Source organism: Cygnus olor, chromosome 5 (genome assembly GCF_009769625.2).
Source record: "Cygnus olor isolate bCygOlo1 chromosome 5, bCygOlo1.pri.v2, whole genome shotgun sequence".
Lineage (NCBI taxonomy): Eukaryota > Metazoa > Chordata > Aves > Anseriformes > Anatidae > Cygnus > Cygnus olor.
In genome coordinates this window covers 5,044,057-5,062,093 of record NC_049173.1, presented here as the reverse complement: position 1 = coordinate 5,062,093, position 18,037 = coordinate 5,044,057, and the positions used below count along the sequence as shown (strand labels likewise).

The following is an 18,037-nucleotide window of genomic DNA, read 5'->3' as shown; positions in this document are numbered from 1 at the left end:
TTCCAAGGCAAACAGTAGTAAACAAACAGCGCATTGCTCTGAACAGGCGTCCTTGCTTAACTCAGCCACACAGGGGCCAGCTGCAGTGTCTCAGAAGGATGCCTTCAAATGGAAAGCACTATTAATGTCTGAGATACGGTGAAATAATTTTCCTTCACAGAACAAAATACGAGATGCTTATTCCTCAAACCTCAGTGTAGCACACTGTCTGTAACAACGCTCCGTCTATGGTTTGTTTGCTTGGTAGTAGTGTAATTGTGGCTTCGTATCCTGAGTCAAGCTGCTGGTTCTGAACTCATTAAAAGCTGGGGACAGTTTGCCCTTGAATTTTATCTTCTCTGGTCAGCTGTTGTCCTCAGGTACAGCAAGGTATGTGCAGAACAGCTTTGCTTGCTGGTTGTACCGAGTTGCTGTGGGTTTATTCCTGCATAAGGAAGGACAGGATTTGATTTTAGAAGGAATCCCTTTGGCTGAAATGAAATAAACTATGGAGCTAGCTCCCCACTGGACTGGTAACGTTAGATAGCCCTGCCTGCAGCTGTGTGACAGCAGTCGCAAACAACCTAATTAAAGCCATACCTACTGCTATCTAATGATGTTTTCTTGTTATAAAATGGACAGAATAAGCTTTCCTCACCTCTACCAACAGCACCGCACCTCAGTTCCTATTTCTGTTGGGCCACGTGCATCAGATATTTCCCTGGCCATAAAATTGACATCGCCTACCCCTTACTGCACTACATTAAGACCAAATTCCATTGCAAAATCTCCAGCCCTCGTGGCTGTGAACTGACTTACCAATGTGCACACAGGCTGCTGGAAACAGGCTTGTGATGTGTGAGCGAGGCCTTCATCGCAGCGGATGCTCACTCTATCAGGTAACATGGCAGTGTAAAGGAAATGTCAATTCTTTCACCCGTGCCTGATTTAGCAGGAACATTCGATTGACGTACTTCCCACATAACACCAGACTGGCTCCTTCCGCCGTCCATCTGTCAAAACTCAGCAATTGTTTCCGCGGCCGTGGTATGAAGACATCATTTTGTCAATGCAAAAATGATATATTAGGAGGTGAGATTTTGAGCGCACGGTAGAATAAACATATTGTAATGCTGTATGAGTAACAGGGAGATTGGAGATGCCTTGACTGACTTCTTGCAGCAGCTTGTCTACTGCCTGGCTACAGTGGTACCTGTGGGTGAGCACTCCTCTGCAGGGCATTGAGAACATAATACAAAAACCGTCCAGCTCATAAACATATCGCTGATATAACCATCAATTTAGTTGTGTAGTCAAAAAAAAAAAAAACAACTCACACACAAAAACCAAAGCCAAAAAAACAGATGCCAGCAAGCCAGATATTACTGTCTCAAAAAAGGAAACACTTCATGTCACGGACCCACAGATAGGTTCTGGAAGAGAATTCAATTGTCTGTTTGAGAGGTTCTAAATTTCCATTGGGGTAGTTTTAAGAAAGAAAAGAAAAAAAAAAATCAATTCTGTGATGACCAGACCGTAAAAGTTACTCCCAGGGCTACATTTTTATATGGCATTGATTGTTTTACTGGAAGTCCATTCAATCCATTTTTAGTAGCAACTCCGAGACCAGAAAAGGTCCCTCCTACAGAATGGCATGGTTTTTAGTATTCAGAGCACTGTTGTCACGTGATAAATATGTCCCATATATACAAAAATAATCTGAAAGTTGTTTTGAATCTCAAAATAATCCTTTCTCTCCAAGCCTCCTGCGTAGTAATAACAGTGTTTTGTGTAGCCTGAAGCCAAGGAGGGGGCAAACATTCTCACAATGTGACCTGCATGTGGAAATCTCTGTATGAATGGAAAGCCACAAGTCATCATCTGTCAGAGGGGCAAGGGAGCTTTACAGGTGGGTGGTGAAAATGGTTCTCAGGACATGTGTGCTGCGGGCTCCTGGTTTGACTCGACCCAGCAGCAGCAGCTCATGGTGGCTCACCTCCTCCCGCAGCCTGGGCTTGGAACAGTGCTCAAGCATGTGGAAAGGAGAGGACTTGGGTGATATTAATCATGTGGTTTGGGGTAGTCACAAGCATAATTACCTTGCTAAATGGAAGTGCACTGGAGTAAGTATGTACTAATTAATGCCAGACAAGGACAGACTGTTAGAAGCATGCAGAAAGCCCCAGGTTCTCCTTGCTGCTTTTCCTTTGGTCTCCATGTGCAGAGAAATGGCTTTGCTTCCTAAGCTACAAAGTGTCTGCATTTGCAGGGCAAGGAAGAAGATTTACTGAAATAGAATAATAATAAAAAAAAAATCTTTAAAAATGGGACAGAGCAGAGGGTTGTTTATATCTGATAATGGAAGGTCATCGTGTTGAATTTGATACAATCCTGTGCGGTCCTTTCCTGTTCTCCATTCCCTCCTTTGTCAAGTCCAGGGGCTTTGACGCTCAATTACAAGCTTCAGGTAATCAAGGAATACTTCTGGCAGCCAGATCCAGCAATCTGGCAAGATTTTTCCTCTTTACTAAGTTTCTTCCAGTCTTTTTCAGTAGCATCCTCTCTGGAGGGGGCACGGGCTCACCACTTAAGACTGTGGGGTCTCCGTAGGCAAGTGGGATTCATGTATGCAAAAGTTCAGTGGCAAATGCTGCTCTTGATGTCTCCCTAAGTTTGGAAGGTCTCAGTGGATGCCTGTTTGATAGCTGGTAAATGCTTTGTGAGGCAAAGAACAGCAGTCACGTATCGTTCTGCCTTCCCTTCCTCTAACAGGGGTAGCAGCGCGCACGTGCAGGGTTTCGCTGGTGTGTGTTGTAAAAGGTGATTTGTTGTCCTTGCTGCTGATACCAAGTTTGGACAAATTATCCCAGCACATATCTATTCACCTTCCCTGTCAAAGTATCTCCTTAAAATATGTTCAGCTTCAGTAGCATTAGATGGCCTAGGCTTTCTAACAGTAACAATGAAATATTGATAAATTGCCATGCTGATTGCTTTCACATATAGAAGAAGATTTCACTAAATCAAGCAGTGACTTTCAATTAAATGCAATCTCTTGAATTGCAGTTTTGGTCTCAACTGCTGAGTTTCTCAATGTACAGGAAAAGACTGATGCTCCTTTATTGTACCAGATATAAATAACTCGAAGCTCTTTTTGCGTATGAGGAAAAATGGGTTTCCTTGAAATTTCGGTTGCAGATCATCTGCTAGACTTCTGCTGAGCATAATGTGAATCTTGAGCTTGCTCTAAATTACCTGAATTGAGATGTAGAATGTGTCTTTCAACTTAATGAAATCTCTTTAAATGAAGCATATCAAAGTGAGCAGTGATTTGGGTCGATGCACCTTGGCGGCAGATTCTCAGAGGACAGGCAGTCAGCAAATGCTTTTGGAAAAAATCCTCTTCAAGTTGTGGACTGGAAAATTTGTGAGTTCCTTATTGAATATTTAGGCCAGAAAGTACTGATTGTCTTAACCTTGTGGAAATTGGAACTAACTTTCAGCTGTCAAATAAAGGTGTTGCGGTGGACTTTGGAGGCTTGGACTTGGGAAATGAGTAGAACAAAGTCCTAGAGGGAATTGCACGTCTCTCAGATTAAGATTTTCTCCATTAAAAATAAATATATGAAGATGAAAAGCTTTTTTAAAAATTTGAAAATATCCAGTAGACTCTAAAAAGTTCTGTAGAGATTGATGCTCACCAAAAAAAGAGACAATATAGTGCTTAACACCATTCTTGGTGTTAATCCTTCAATATCAGCTTCAGTGGTTGTCCTGTTACAGACCATGTGTTGTATCCCGCAGTGCTTGAATTTGTAGGGCTGTGCAGCAAGGTGGGAGCAAGCAAAGAGCATCTTGGAGAAGGATCATCTCTAGGGAGTTAGCTGCTGGTTCAATCTACTTACTGAGTAAAAACTGAACTTGGAGGCTCTAAATAGGTTGAGAGGGCTTTTGTGTACGGTACAGTATATACATCTCTTTCTTTGTGGTCTTTGTAGTTAGGGCAGGTGAATCAAACATAGCTTTAAGCTAATCTTTGAAGATTATACGAGAGCCTACATGAGCCTCCTCTGGCAGAAGAGTGTTGACTTGATTCATACAGTCTCCAGAATACTGAAGTCCTGGCCTTAGAGTATACTTTTATGTGGTTGTTTGGCGTGGAGATATTTGCACAAAGGGTACTGAAATGGCTCGTGTTGCATTGCAGAATGTTGCCTTCTGAGATGTTTGCCGTATTTGTTGCATACTTGGCACCTTACACATGGGGTTTGTGTCTATTTTTCTATTCTTTTCAATGTGAGGCCTATGTTTGTCATATTGAATCCTTCCAAGTCATGGCAAAGTCAGTGGCTGCTCTGGGTAAATGCGACTCCTGTCAGGTTGGGTTAAGTGGTCACCGGTTGAAATTGCAGCTGCAAAAAAAAGTGCTGGGTGATCTCAGCTGACCATGAACACACGTGCTTACCAAAATGACCTCTCATCTTGACTTACTGACTCCGAAGAGGACTCTGATGTGCTCATGTGTTGACCTCTTAAACAAGCACCTTCAATCAGTTTGGGAGTACACGGATGATGACCAGGCTCACTCTGCCAGATCCCAGCACCGCGCTCTTTTCTGTTATTTGCTGGTTCTTAGTCCGGTCCTTCAAGCTCTTACTTGTGTAATGCTGCGTCCTTCTCACTGACAAACTTTTCATCTGGTGCTGCTGGTATTTCTGGGACCTGGGTCTTGTCTGCTGCCTTGTGCCTCTGCAAAGCCTCCATGTGAAGTGCAGCACGGCGGTGTTGGCTGCGCCTAGCAGCAGAAGAAAAAGAACTTCTCTGAAGATGTGGAGATCCTGACGTGGGGCACATAAAGACTTAAATCTGGCCTCTTCAGTGAGTTAGCAGAAGTCTTATCCTACAGATCTGTCAGTGGCTGAGGCTTCATTCCATGCAAGAGTCTCAAGGATGATTCTGGAGGATGAAAAGGTGGCAGCCCTCCTCTTGAGAGCCTCCCAGCACTGACCCCAGGAGGCAATCGTTCCTCAGCCCTTCTTTCTACCCTAGGGAAGGATGGTGACCTCTCCTTTTGCCTGATTCAGTGTCAGTGCTCAGGAAGGGGCCCACGTGAGTACACATTCCTTTGACTGTTCAGACCCTATGGATGGAGCCATGTGGCTAAGGATATACTGCACTACAGGGCTCTCATTTCTTCAGGGGAAAGACTGGTTTTCGTACGGCACCTTTTATCTATAAGGGGGGAGAGAGTTGAGTATTTATTTACTTATTTATTTACTTGATTCTGACCAAAGCTGAAAGCTTGATTTTTGCACTGTGCTTCCTTTCTCCCGCTGAATCGTTTGTATGCATTTCACTGACAGTGTTTGAAAGCCCCGCTTTCCTCCAGGGAGTTTACAGCCAAACTGATGCAAACTCTTTCTTCTCAGGTGCCTCACGATCATCTGTCATCCAATGCAAGCCAGGAGGCAACTGCCCCAGCAGACACAGAGGCATGACTAGGCAGCTCTCCCCTCTATCTGTTGCTGAAGATTCTGCTGCTCCCATTCTTGAGCTGCAGAATCGAAGTCCCTCGGGAATCTGTCGGCACAGCAGAGTCGAGAGGCAGAGCAGATCAGGTAGGCATAAACAGCCGCATTTTCGGCGTCACAGTATGCCTGCACAAGGCCTCTTTCGTCTGTTTTCTGAAAGATGGTGCAGAGTCCGAACGTGCTGACATTTGTTTTCAGTGCTGCAAACCACACAGCCATGTGAAGGTCCTTCATGTACCTGTGTGCAAACCGGGGGTAGGCAAGAAGGAAGCAAGGATGGGAGAGAAAGTTCTGGGCCTCAGTAGGAACATAGAATGTGTTATCTGAGAAATCGTAAGGCCAGTAGGCACGGAAGATATTGAAAGGATGATTGACATTAGTACACAAGTTAGTCTTACAAGGTTTCCTCAGCTTCAGCCTGGCCAGAGACCAGGACCCTTAAAAGCCAGGCATTTACCTTCTCAAAGACAATGACAATCTCAGCTCATACCACGGACGGTCTGATGAAGAGGAAGAGGAGGAGCAACAGGTGGAAAGATATGTAGGAAAGACCATCGCAGTTCAGATCGTCGATCAGCTGCGCATCAGGGCTTCCAGCAGGAACGTGTCACACACTTCACTGCAGAAGTTTAGCTCAAATGGACCCGTAGGTATTGTGAGCACTGACTTCTTCACCATGCCGTCCATCTGTCATCAACAGGGGTGGTATGGGAGCAGTTACAATATGCAACCAGAGACCTTTGAGTATGCTGAATTGTGCTGTTGAGGAGAGGGCAGTTAAATGACTGAAATAATTTAACTGTCCCAAGTGCTTTGGAAAACTGTCTGAGTAGATACTGTGAGCAAAAAGGGGAGGAAGAACAGGCTGGATCTCCCTTGCACACTGGAACTGGGGGAGATGAACCTTTATCTTGTCACTTCTCCACCGATGGCAGCAAGAGTCTGACATTTTCTGTCTTGTGCTGGAAAATGGAGGAATATTGTACTCCAGGAGTAATCTCATGATGGAAACCCTCTGAAAACAATTGAAGGTGACGACTGCAGCAAGGAGTGGGTGATATAGCATCTTGCAGTAAGGATCATACCTAAGATACCAGAAGACCACTCTGCTCTCATTTTTTTCGCAGATATCAGGCTGAAATAACGCTGTACATGCTGGCACTAGGGTACATCCAAAATCAGAATCCATCTTTTTTAAGAAAGGACTTTAGTCCACTTGAGAAAAGAGTAGTGCCTTGACATCATACTCTTCCAAATGTTTATTTTGCAATTTTTTAAGTTCCCTTTTTATACATTCTTCCATTCTTCCACTCTTCCATTCCTCATCAGTGAGGTCTAAGTAGGACTGACCTGATAGGTAGGTTAACAAAGATGTTATTTTCTAGGATGTAGTTACAAAATAATTAAGAGTTCAGAAGAAAATCTGTAGGATTTGATTTTCCTCATCTCATTCTTTTGAAAACAAAAGCAAAAGCTTTTTCTGTTACCATCTTGTCACAGAGACATCACATGCAAAAATTACATTACTTAGATGGAAAAGGACCACAAAGGGATGTTTCTGCTAGCTGCCTTTCAACATAATTTGCCACTGACATGTGTCTTCTTCATGTGTCATCTGCAGTGTCATCTACATTCTTCTCTGCCTTTTCATCCTTGTTGAGCTCTCAGATTGTTTCCATGCTCTTGTCAGGTTAAGTCTGTTGGTCTGTTTCAGACTGAACTGTCACCAAGGATTTCTACCACCTTGCTAACGGTAAAATGCTATTTACCAACCACTTTGGCTAATGAATGTGTTTTCTCCCCGTTAACATACCATTCAGTATCTGAACAGAAGTACTACTTTCTAGCTCAATCCAGCCTCAACCTCATGACTTGGAAATCCTCCAACCTGTGCGTCTACTTTCCGTACATCCCTACCCTCTTTGAGCTCAAGCCCTGTGATTCTGTTAAAAATATTTCTTATCTCGTCCTTGTGGATCTTTGGCCAAGATTTAGGTGTGCACATCTCATGGATTTTGAAAGTGACTGTCAAGCTACTATGCCAATTTGACTGGGGTTTTCACTTTAAATATAGATATCTAGTCTAAGGGGAGAGAAGAGCCTCCAGTGGAACATATCTGCCTTAGATACATGAGGACGAGAACCACCTTTTCAACATGCTTTTCCATTATTGTTATGTAAAGAGGGGGCCTAGACAACGTTTTTAGTCTGGATATGCAATTATTTGCTAACTACATTACATGGGGTGAACCCTACCCATTAAGCACTTACAAAAACTCCCCACTGCACATTTAATTAGGCTTAAACTTACATAGGTCTTTTAAACCAAGCTGAGACTTGCAAGAAGTGTATGTTTCTGTGCCTTTCCCCAACATTCAAACCTGTAACATCCAAGTCAAATGCTAATGATAGTGTCATGCACAGTAACAGCAATTACAGTGTTATTTGGTAATTGGAAAATCTAACGTGAAGATAAAGGTGCTTTAGTCTTCCTTCATTGTATGATTACTTTAGCTGTTAGCTGAAGGACTAATTGCATGATAGCTTGCTTTGCTTAGCAGGAAAATCTGCAAGGGGATAGTACGAAATATATCCTTTCTAACCCATTCTAACTTGCAAATAAACTGTAATTTACTTCTTAATAGAAGATGCCAGTCATTATTAGTACTATAAAAATACCTATTTTCTCTCAGTAGCCAAAGAGAATGCTAAAATGATGCTGTTCTATTCAGAGCTCTGTCTGATTATCCTCTGCTAAACCTGTAATTTTATTTAAATTCTTGATTCACCAGTAAACAGTGGAGCAGATAAATGCTCATTAGTTTTGGGGAAAAAAATGCACCATACAATTGCAATTACAAAAAGCTTCGTGTCCAAGTTAGGAAAATTTTTGGTTACAAATGTACTCCCTGTTATGAGGAATAAGTTTTAGATGTAAAGTAGGTCTAATTTAATAACTTGGAACCTCACTTTTATGTTTCTTTATGGCTGTAGCAGAAACAGTAGTATAAAAGGAAAGTCAAATCTGATTTTGAATTGTACCTTTCTCACATTTAAGAGTGTGTGCTTTCACTGCAGTAGATCTATGGCTCCCCTTAACATCAACAATTAGATTGTTTCTTACACTATATCACATCAGGTGTCGATGTGGCTAGTAATAGTTGAGGATAGCTGCCGGTCATGATTTTTAGAAGGAACTCCAGTTTCTTGTATCAAACCAACACAATGTGTTCTAATGTGGTAAATGGTTGGAGCTCATTGCTGCCACATGAGCACGTGGACCTAAATAAATCAGGTATTACTGCTGCTCAGCATCCAGTGCCGTTGGATCAGTTGTTTTCAGCTGGGATCTGAAATCAGAATAGGATTCATGGGCTGCCTCTCTGGAAGGTATGTCTGGAGAGCAAGTCATTTGCCAGTGAGAGTAATTCTCTACACAGTCCGCAGTTCTGTTTCCAGTGATCTGCAGATTAGGTCTGAAAAGTACTGTATTAAAATAGAAAGTGACAACTTTCCAGTTCCTCCTGGGTTATCTTTAGAGGTTTATTTCCAGGCATGCCAAGCTTCGGTTTTGTCCAGTTTCATTTTTTAACTTCAAAAGTGTAAATACACAAGCTTGACTGAAAAAAAAACCTTTCTCTGCTTTGGAATATAGAGCCAGCAGACTGTTTCTTTTTCACCTCTCAGCCTGCAAATAGAAAAGTGATTTTTGAGTTAAAATCTTGAATAATAAGAACTTGTTTCTGGCTTCAGATACACAGGCTCAGATAGCTTTTATGTTGCAAACATGCACAGTAATTGACTTTATAATGTAGCTGGCTCCAAGAGATGGAGCTCTATTCTAGGGGTTTGGCTGACAGAACGAAAGAAGGGCTGATAAAGCAAACAGTGGAAACAGCTTAGCTGTAATGCTGGTACCTCAGGCCTCTGTGTTGTGTTTATGTTTTGTTCCTATCACCTTGAAGATAGTATTACTGAAGTATTTCTGAGCAGGATTTAAGTGTTTGTCAGCCACGCAGGAATTACAGAGAGAAGGCAGGGGATGGTTTGTGTCTGGATCGGAAGGGGAGATTTTGCTAAGAATTGTTTTGAATGCATTAATTATGTGTGCAACTCTTCTCTTTTTCTGTGTTGTTTTTTTTTATTATTATTATTTTATAATCCAGGAGAAGAAGGAACACAAACGCACACAGAGAGCAGCAGCCAAGAAGCTGAGGGACAGACACGATGCCAATCTTGCACATCCACGTTTCTTAAGCTCATCTGGAGATTTCTGATCATTTTGTCCGTCTCTTCCTCCTGGGTCGGGACCACGCAGTTTGTCAAAATCACGTATGAGACCTTTGACTGTCCTTTTTTCATGACTTGGTTCTCAACAAACTGGAACATTATGGTGTTTCCCATTTATTATTCTGGGCACCTTGCAACTGCACAGGAGAAGCAGTCTCCAATCAAAAAAATCAGGTAGGCTTTATCGTGGCAATATCACTTTAAGCAGCCTGATTTCTGTGGACTGAAATTGCTGCTCTTCTCAGTTTGACCCGTGGTGTCAGAAGACAGCTTGAAGGTCATGCTGCTGAAAATCTCATTCATAAATATCTTAAAAAAGGCTAACAGATGAGTGATATATTCTTGAATAAATGGGTAATTGACTTTAGAGGGTTTTTTATTGAGTTGGAAAGGTCAGTAATTTGCCTATAATCTTGCCGTTATCTAAGATGTCTATATTTTGTGTTCCTGTCTGGATCAGGCTTCCACTCACCATTAATTAACCTGTCCTGGCCCATTTATGACAGAATGGCAGTACAAAGTGCAACCAAAACAACTCATGGTGAGGAAAGGATGTGAAGGCTAAGTTCTGTAAACCTCCACATGGAAATAGCTTTTCCTCTCTATTTCGAGAGGAATGGCTCTCTGACTCCAGGCTTTCAATGGCTGCAAGTTGCAATTGAACTCAGCCTCAACTGCAAAGACTGTAGGAGTCTACAGTATTGACTATAATATTAGTCTGCAGGGCTGGAGATGTATAAATGCCCATTTCTTTTTAGAAGGCAGCCTTCTTTTGGGGTACCCAAAGAAGGCATCCAGTCCCACCACCAGCACTGCATCAGGACCAAGCTGGCTCACCTCCACCCTGGCCAGTACTTAACAAAGCCATATCTAACCTGTTCTTGGGGCTTGGAAGTACCACCACCTTCTGGGGCAGTTAACTTTACTCTAGTAAAGTTAACTACCTCCTCTACTTCCATTACTCTACTGATCTGACACTGAAGTAGAAGCTGCTTTAAAGGATGGAGCTAAATTCAATGTGCCAAGGTGTAACGTGCCTTGCCAATGGAAGGAAGGTATTCACAGGACAGTTTTGAGCTGGGACCCAGTTCTGTTACTCCAGTGTAGACTTGCTTTGAAAACAATCTTACTACCTCCAGCAGAATTGTCTGTTCTGCAGGGTACTTCAGGTCTGTCATTGAGCACTCAGGGAATTCAACTTGTGACTGTCAGAGCTGGAGTGTAGCAGGGCCAAAGTCTTCCCTCGGCTGCTTTTGCCAGGATCTGAGATGTAATTTGGCCCTAAATTATCATTTCTGTCAAATCAGCGTGGCTAAAATTGAACAGTTGCACTTAATTAACTGCTTCTCTGAAAACCCTGGTGCTTTGTACGTTAATGATGCCTTCATTGAGATTCTTTCTGGAGTATTTGTGAGAACATTAACAGTGTCAGCTTGGCTTCTGGGTATGGGGTAAAGTAATAACAAATGCAGAGCAAATAAGGAACAAGGTGAGAATAAATATCCCTGCAGATAGATCCTCAGCAGTTGGTTGGTTGATTACATATCCATCAGAACAAAGTTTTGGTCCAAACATTCATGGCAGTGCATAATAAAAGCATGCATAAATAACAGATACATTTCCCAAGCTGCTAAGAGTTCAACTGTTAAATTTGAGGACACATGCTTACATGCCCAGAGGAATTTCTGCTCACAGATGTGGAGCTGGTTTGTGAATGTGTGCAAAGAAGAGACCAGTGCTAGAGCTGATGGGCTGGTGGTGAGGCGTGTTCCCAGAGTATTTCCCATTCCAGATGTATTGGGAATGCAGATCCCAGGGAGGATCTGGCAAATAACTGCTGGCAAATACTGACTTCATCATGGGGACCAGCCTACTTGGTCTGTGCTGCGCTATGACTTGACAAGCCAAACTCTTTCTGCTTAGACGTGGGAATGGAAATCTCTTCAGGATGACTGCTTGGTTTTCGGATGACTTAAAGAATTGAAAAGCATCATCTGTCATATTTAAATCCACAGAGTTATAGAAAGATTTAGTTTGGAAAGGATCTGTGGAGGTCATGTAGCCCAGCCTCCTACCCACAGCAGGGTTATTTTCCAACTAGACCAATTGCTTGTATAACTACTTGTTTTGTGGTTTTGATACTGTTCCTGCTACTGTTTATTATTATTATTATTATTATTATTATTATTATTATTATTACGTTTACAAAGGTGTCTTGTTGCTTCATTTGGTGGTTTTATTTCTGTGGAGTGAGTAGCCAATTCCTGCCAGTAAAGTCTGTCCTGTAACAATTCCAGGCCTGCCTCAGAGTCCAGAGGAAATTTGTGTTCGTGTTTCTGGAGGATGTAGTTACTCGCTATGAGCTTTAAAGACATATGACATTTTGTCCAGCAGATATTCCCAGTGGATCTGAACAAACAATGTCGAGGTATCTTGGCAGAGACCAGTGATCATGCTAGTGACTTGCAGAGTGCTGCCTCAGGCTGGTAAAGCTGTATAGGGCCATTGTTACTTTTTATGTCTTAACAAATAAATCCCTCTTGGAAGGATAGAAGTCTCAGTCTTCAGCTTTACATTGGCTGTCTGAAAGGCTATAATCTTGAGACTGTAAATTGTGTGCTTCTTACCTCTCATACGTTACCTTAGAGATTAAATTTTGTGGTCTCAAAAACTAACTCACAGTTATTACCTCCCTGCTGCATTTCTGTGAAGTATCTTAGTTGTCTTCAGGTGGAAAACACAGCTCTTTGTCTCTTCCCAGTGTTGTAGATAACAGGCATGTCCCACATAATGTAGATCTTGAAATGTGAGAGTCCTTGCAATAGCCATGAACAAGAAGTCCTGAAGCTCAACAGTGGAAATTTTAACCCTGCCGATATTTACCACAGCAGAAAGCACTTCACAGGCTTGGCGTAGGGCCCTGATAGAGTTATGGCTGGGGTTAGGTGGAAGATATTTTCAATGTCAAGAAATTTTGCCTCCCTCTGCCCTGTCTTGGTTTCTCAAGGACAAACTCTGTAATGTACGACGGCTTTCTGCCAGAATATAGCTTGCTGTAATGCCAGGTGCTATGCAGTCTTCAAGGAAGAGTGTTGTTGGTGTGGGTTTGAGGAAAGCTGAGCATGTTGGGAAGAGTTGGTTTTCTAGGAGGAAGGACAACAAGATGTGAGCCTCACTTAAGCTAAATAGAGCCCAAAGTGGTTGATGTTTGCTGTCTTCTGCCATCTGCAAGTTTGTCATCTACAAATGTCTCCATCGATGTTGCAGCAGTAGTTCATCCCAGCTTCCTCAGCCACTTCTAGAATAGCACTCAAGTCTAGATCTTCACTGCAAAGGTCTTTCCAGAGGAGACATGAGGATCTGTATTTCCTGAAGCTGCCCCAAATGGGTCAATGGTAGGGGGGAAGACCAGCAGCACAAAACCAGGGCTTCCCTTGGGCCATTCCTGTTGGGAGACAGCAATCCTGTGCTTCTGGAGCCAGACATGGCTTATGTGAGAGGTTCACACAAAACTGAGCTCTTTCTTTATGTTTAGACAAGACACAAAATGAGAACTCGGTCATTCCTGGAAAACAATTCAACGTTTGTTAAACCACCACTACTGCGGTGTCCATCTCCTGAGATGGAGCTAGAAGACATTTTAGTGCACAGGTGCCAGCACTGGGATAGAAGGACCGAACGACATGGAAACAACTTGTGCTGACAAAAGGTCTTGCAGTGCTTCTTGCTGCCCTAATGTCACTGGCGGCCCTGCCAAATATTACTCTGGATGCTGTAATTACATTCCTCGTATTCATGTTACCCCAGGTAGCGTCTGTTAGCTCTGTTTTTTCTATAAGCTGTTTTAAAACCATCTGCTGCATTGCACTCCAGAGTCTGCCGTGCGTCAGGGGTGAATAAACCTATTCTTCTGCAGGCTCTGGCATCAGAATAACGACGAGGTGGTGCAAGCTGTTCGGCGGGTGCCAGAGGCAAAGCTACACGTCTGCCTGAGGTGCTGTAATTCCTGAGAGCATGGCACGCTGCCCAGAGCTGATGGCTGAGGGCTACCTGCAAATAAAAGGAGCTATTTGTGTTAGAGGGCAGGTTTTAAATAGACTTCTTGTGCATTTGGAAATAGTTTGTGTCATAGTTTCAGGGTCAGCTGCCCTTAGATCTGTTTCTGCCTTTAAGTCAACAGCCTGCAGATATCTGTATCAAGGAGGGATCCGCCGAGCCCTCTCCCCTGAGCGCAGGGTTTTAATCACTGTCAGGTCCTGATGACTTCTGCAAGTTTAATTTTAGTTGCATGCCAAAGAGGCTGAGTTAACCACTGAGCAGCCAGCCTTCACAAAGCCCGAGGCAATCTCCTGTAGACATGGATGGGGAAATAAAGTATTCGTCCCATCTCCTCACTCGCTGAGCATTATTCATCAGGCACTCGGAGCTCTTCTGGGCACAGAGGTGAGTTCATCTGGTCTCTGTCTTGCTCAGCACGACCCTGCCACAAATTTTTGCTGCTTTTTTTTTTTTCCTTCTTCTTTTAACTGACAGATGAGGAACCACTGAACCACTGGCCTCGGTTTTGTCTGGTCATTGCTTTCTCCTGTGTGTGATGAAGGCTCCTTGATGTACTTGAACAGTTCATTGCCTGGGGCATATGAAACTTTTCCAGATTTCTTTTCCTAGTTGTGAATTTGTGTTCATCCCTCCCACTGCTTCTGAGAACTCAGAGATAAGCGATGTGTCTGGCAGTGCCACAGCTGTCTCTGCCAGATAGCTGACCAGCCCAGAGAGACCAACCCAGAATAATACAAAACTTGCCAAGGCTTCCTCCTTCCAAGCATTCACAGTCAGGGCGGTTTGGACCCCATCCTTCTGGCTCTCCTTGGAGTTTGTCGGGGTGCAGACATCCTGGAGATCTACAGGACAAGAAAACCTGACCCGTTCTGGCATCTCCCCCCTCCAGCACCCCTTTTTGACTTTTGGAAGCCTCCTGTCCTCCCCACGGACAGGCGAGCAGAAGTGCTGGGCATATTCCCAGCGTCTCGTGCATAACTCTGGCCCAGCCGGCCTCCAGCTACAGCTGCCGGTCCCTTTTATCTGCCCGCTCTCAGTGCCTCACCTTGCCAGGCACAGGGATTACAGGGGTATAATTTCCCGTGGCACATTTTTAGAAGAGCTTTTGCTGCTGCCTTGCAAACTGTGCCACAGTGACGTGCTCGCATGATTTTGCTGTTGCCTTTGGGATAGTGAATTGTGCCCTGCGTTATTGCAAGCAGCCCAAGCACCTTTCTCTCTTTTAATATAGCACAAGCTTGTTCCCTCTAAGACAGATCCTGACAGCGTCTGAGTCAGGTTGGATTTACAACCATGTAACGATCCGATCGTGCTTCTAAATCGATGCAGAATTCCCACTGGTTTGGACATCAGGCTCCGTACAAGTCTAGAGCTCACAATTCAGATCTGTTCTTGACAAGACAGTGAACACCAGCCCTGGTGTCATGTAATGCTAGCACAGGTATGGTGCATCCAGGTCAGAGGCCATCTGTCTGAGCTCAGAATCATCTCTGCATTTACCTAAGTCCCATGGGGAGAAAAACATCTTTTAAACATCAACTGCTACATCTGCAAGCCAACAAACATTCACGTCTCTGCTACCAGTGAGTCCGTTCTCAGACAAGGAGTTTCATCACATTTAACTCCTATGGAAATGAGTGGTACAACAGCCTACGTTCAAACTTAGGCATTAATTTGTTTGCTGCACTTAATTTGCTTTGCATCTGAGGTAAATGATACACACCACTAGCCGTTCTTTTTCCATGTTCAGACCTATAGGAAAGGGGCTGACTTCTGAGAAAGGCTAGGTCAGACAAGATGAAGGAGATAATTAGCAGATCCACCTGCCCGAGCATTAGCTTGTTGCACACACCAATACAGAGTTTGAGAAAGGAACTTATTATTACCAAAAATGACTGCTTTGTATCTTGGGTCATTTTAGTGGCAGCAGGGAATGAGTAGTTGTTAAGTAAGACATAGCTCATCTTACATCTTACGTAGATGTTATTATTCAGCTTTCCTGAAAATGAGATGGTTGTATTTGTAATAGCAAAAAAAAAAAAAGAAATATTTTTAACAGTTTAACTCCCCAAATTTAGGAAAAGTGGTTTAGAACACCTGAAAACAACTCTGTCTATAAAAGAAAGCTCAAAACTGGATAATGATTATCTTCCCACCTCAAAAACAAACAAACAAAGAAAAACCACCACCGCCACCACCAAAACCCTCAAGTGCTTTTGGCTCTATTTTGTAATGCATTCTTTGAAGTTGCTCGTTAGTTCCACATAGTTGATATTTTAGGAATTTTCCAACCACAGCCATGTTTGGCTGTGAACACTTTGGGGCCCTGAGGCCTCGTGGGATTTCAGCGAGTCCCTTAATGTTGCCTCGTAATGATGTGGTTTGATCGTACCTTGGTTTGCTCCCCTGGCATTTTGGTTTTGTGATGCGTTCCCGTGTGGGACAACCCCTGTTTTATACAGACATGCCAGCGAGCCTGCACTGAAGTCAAGAACTGAATCGTACCATGGTATCTCGAGGAATCCCTTTAACCAAGCACACAGACAATGGATTTGCTAAAAATTGGCCTTCGCAGTTGGGTAAGGTAGAGGTGGGCAGTCTTCCGAGCTGACACTTCTGTTTCTTGAAATCCTAAGAAGCAAACAGCTCGCCCAAGTCTTGTGTGACACACAGCAGAGGGCTTTTTGCAATTGGATCCACAAAGAGAAGTCTTTAAGTGCACACAACTTTTCCCTCTACGATAAAATGCAGCTGTAAAACACCCTTCCCTTCCCCTTTCCTTTCTTTTCCCAGACTCAGCCCCATCAGCTCAGCCCCACTTGCGGTGGGTGCCTGTCCCCCTGCGGTGATGTGGCTGGCAGGGCTTCTGAGTGTCCCGGGCGATTCTCAAAGCTTGCTTGGCCGTAGACTAGAATATATTTCAATAAAAATAAAAGCAGGTTTCAGAGTAAAGCGAGAGAAAATTTGTCAAGCTGAAGAAAAAAAAATTGCAGTTATAATCGTCGTGTTCACGGCCTTGGAGGCAGAAGCTGAGAACTGTCAGTGTTTTATAGATAACCTTCATTTATGTGAGCGAGGCCCTGGGATCGTTGTTGCACACAGTGTGATTATTCCAGGTAAGTTACTTCTTTTCTATTTGGGAAACTGCTGTTTGAGAAAAATGTAGGTTATTTGCTCTATGTGAATTAACCAATACTTTCTTAGGGGTGTGCAGAGTAGTTAAGAAAAGCACTTAATCGAGTGTGATAAAAGTCTAATGAATGTCTGCTGTGCTGGAGTGAATGCTAAGCACAATTCTAGCTGAGCTTTAAACTCTTTTCTTTCCTTAGGGAATGCAGTCGGATTTTTGGTGAAGACGGTTTGACGCTGAAACTCTTTCTTAAAAGGACTGCTCCCTTTTCTATTCTGTGGACTTTGACTAACTACTTGTATTTACTGGCTTTAAAGAAGCTGACAGCCACAGACGTCTCTGCCCTGTTCTGTTGTAACAAAGCTTTTGTCTTCTTGCTTTCTTGGATCGTGCTGAAAGACAGGTTCATGGGAGCAAGGGTAATGACATGCCTGATTTTCACCTCTCTTGTTTTCATACCTACCCTTAAATCCATAAGCTATTGTGCTACCATAGTGCTGCTGCATTATGGTATGCATATACCATGAAACCATTTCTCATTTCGATTAATGATGCGAACCTGAGCCTTAAGATCAGTTAGAGATGTCAGACTCCAGAGGTAATACAAACTTAGCAGTTACAACGAAGTGTAATTAGATTAATTACAATAGGAGGACTTCCAAATTCGTATAAAACTGTTCTGTCTTGGGTTACAGTGCTGAAGAACACTCAGTTTTATTTTAAGCTTAATGATAAATGCTTAGGTTCTAACCAAAGCAATCTTATTAGTTCTTTGAATAGGTATTTTTTTTCAATAAGTAGCATATTTTCTTATGCCATCCTGTTACATTTTACACATGCATACCCCTCCATACGTGTGCCAAATAGGGTTTAAAAGTGACAGCAGCTGCTTTGCATGAGGGTGTGTTTTTCATTAAAGCCTTACAGGACACACTGTCAGTAATATGGAAATGTTTTACTCTTGAAAAACAAACAAACAAACAAACAAAAAAGAATCCAAGCAAAATTATGTGTGCATGGACCTGGGGAAGAGCAGGCACGTTTCTTG

At 43.0% G+C, this 18,037-nt stretch overlaps 1 protein-coding gene across 5 annotated transcripts in view; it reads left to right on the top strand.

The window, feature by feature from the left end:
* SLC35F4 (solute carrier family 35 member F4) overlaps positions 1-18,037 on the top strand; it is a 109,194-nt gene that overhangs the window by 81,698 nt on the left and 9,459 nt on the right. For 3 of the 5 annotated variants that reach the window (XM_040558845.1, XM_040558846.1, XM_040558843.1), the window contains exons 2-4: positions 5,409-5,597; positions 9,677-9,974; positions 17,189-17,408. In XM_040558845.1, the coding sequence (XP_040414779.1) occupies positions 5,409-5,597; positions 9,677-9,974; positions 17,189-17,408 (707 nt within the window). Of the gene's footprint in view, positions 1-5,408; positions 5,598-9,676; positions 9,975-17,188; positions 17,409-18,037 lie in introns of those variants that run through there. The other 2 variants (XM_040558847.1, XM_040558848.1) reach the window with 2 other exon arrangements.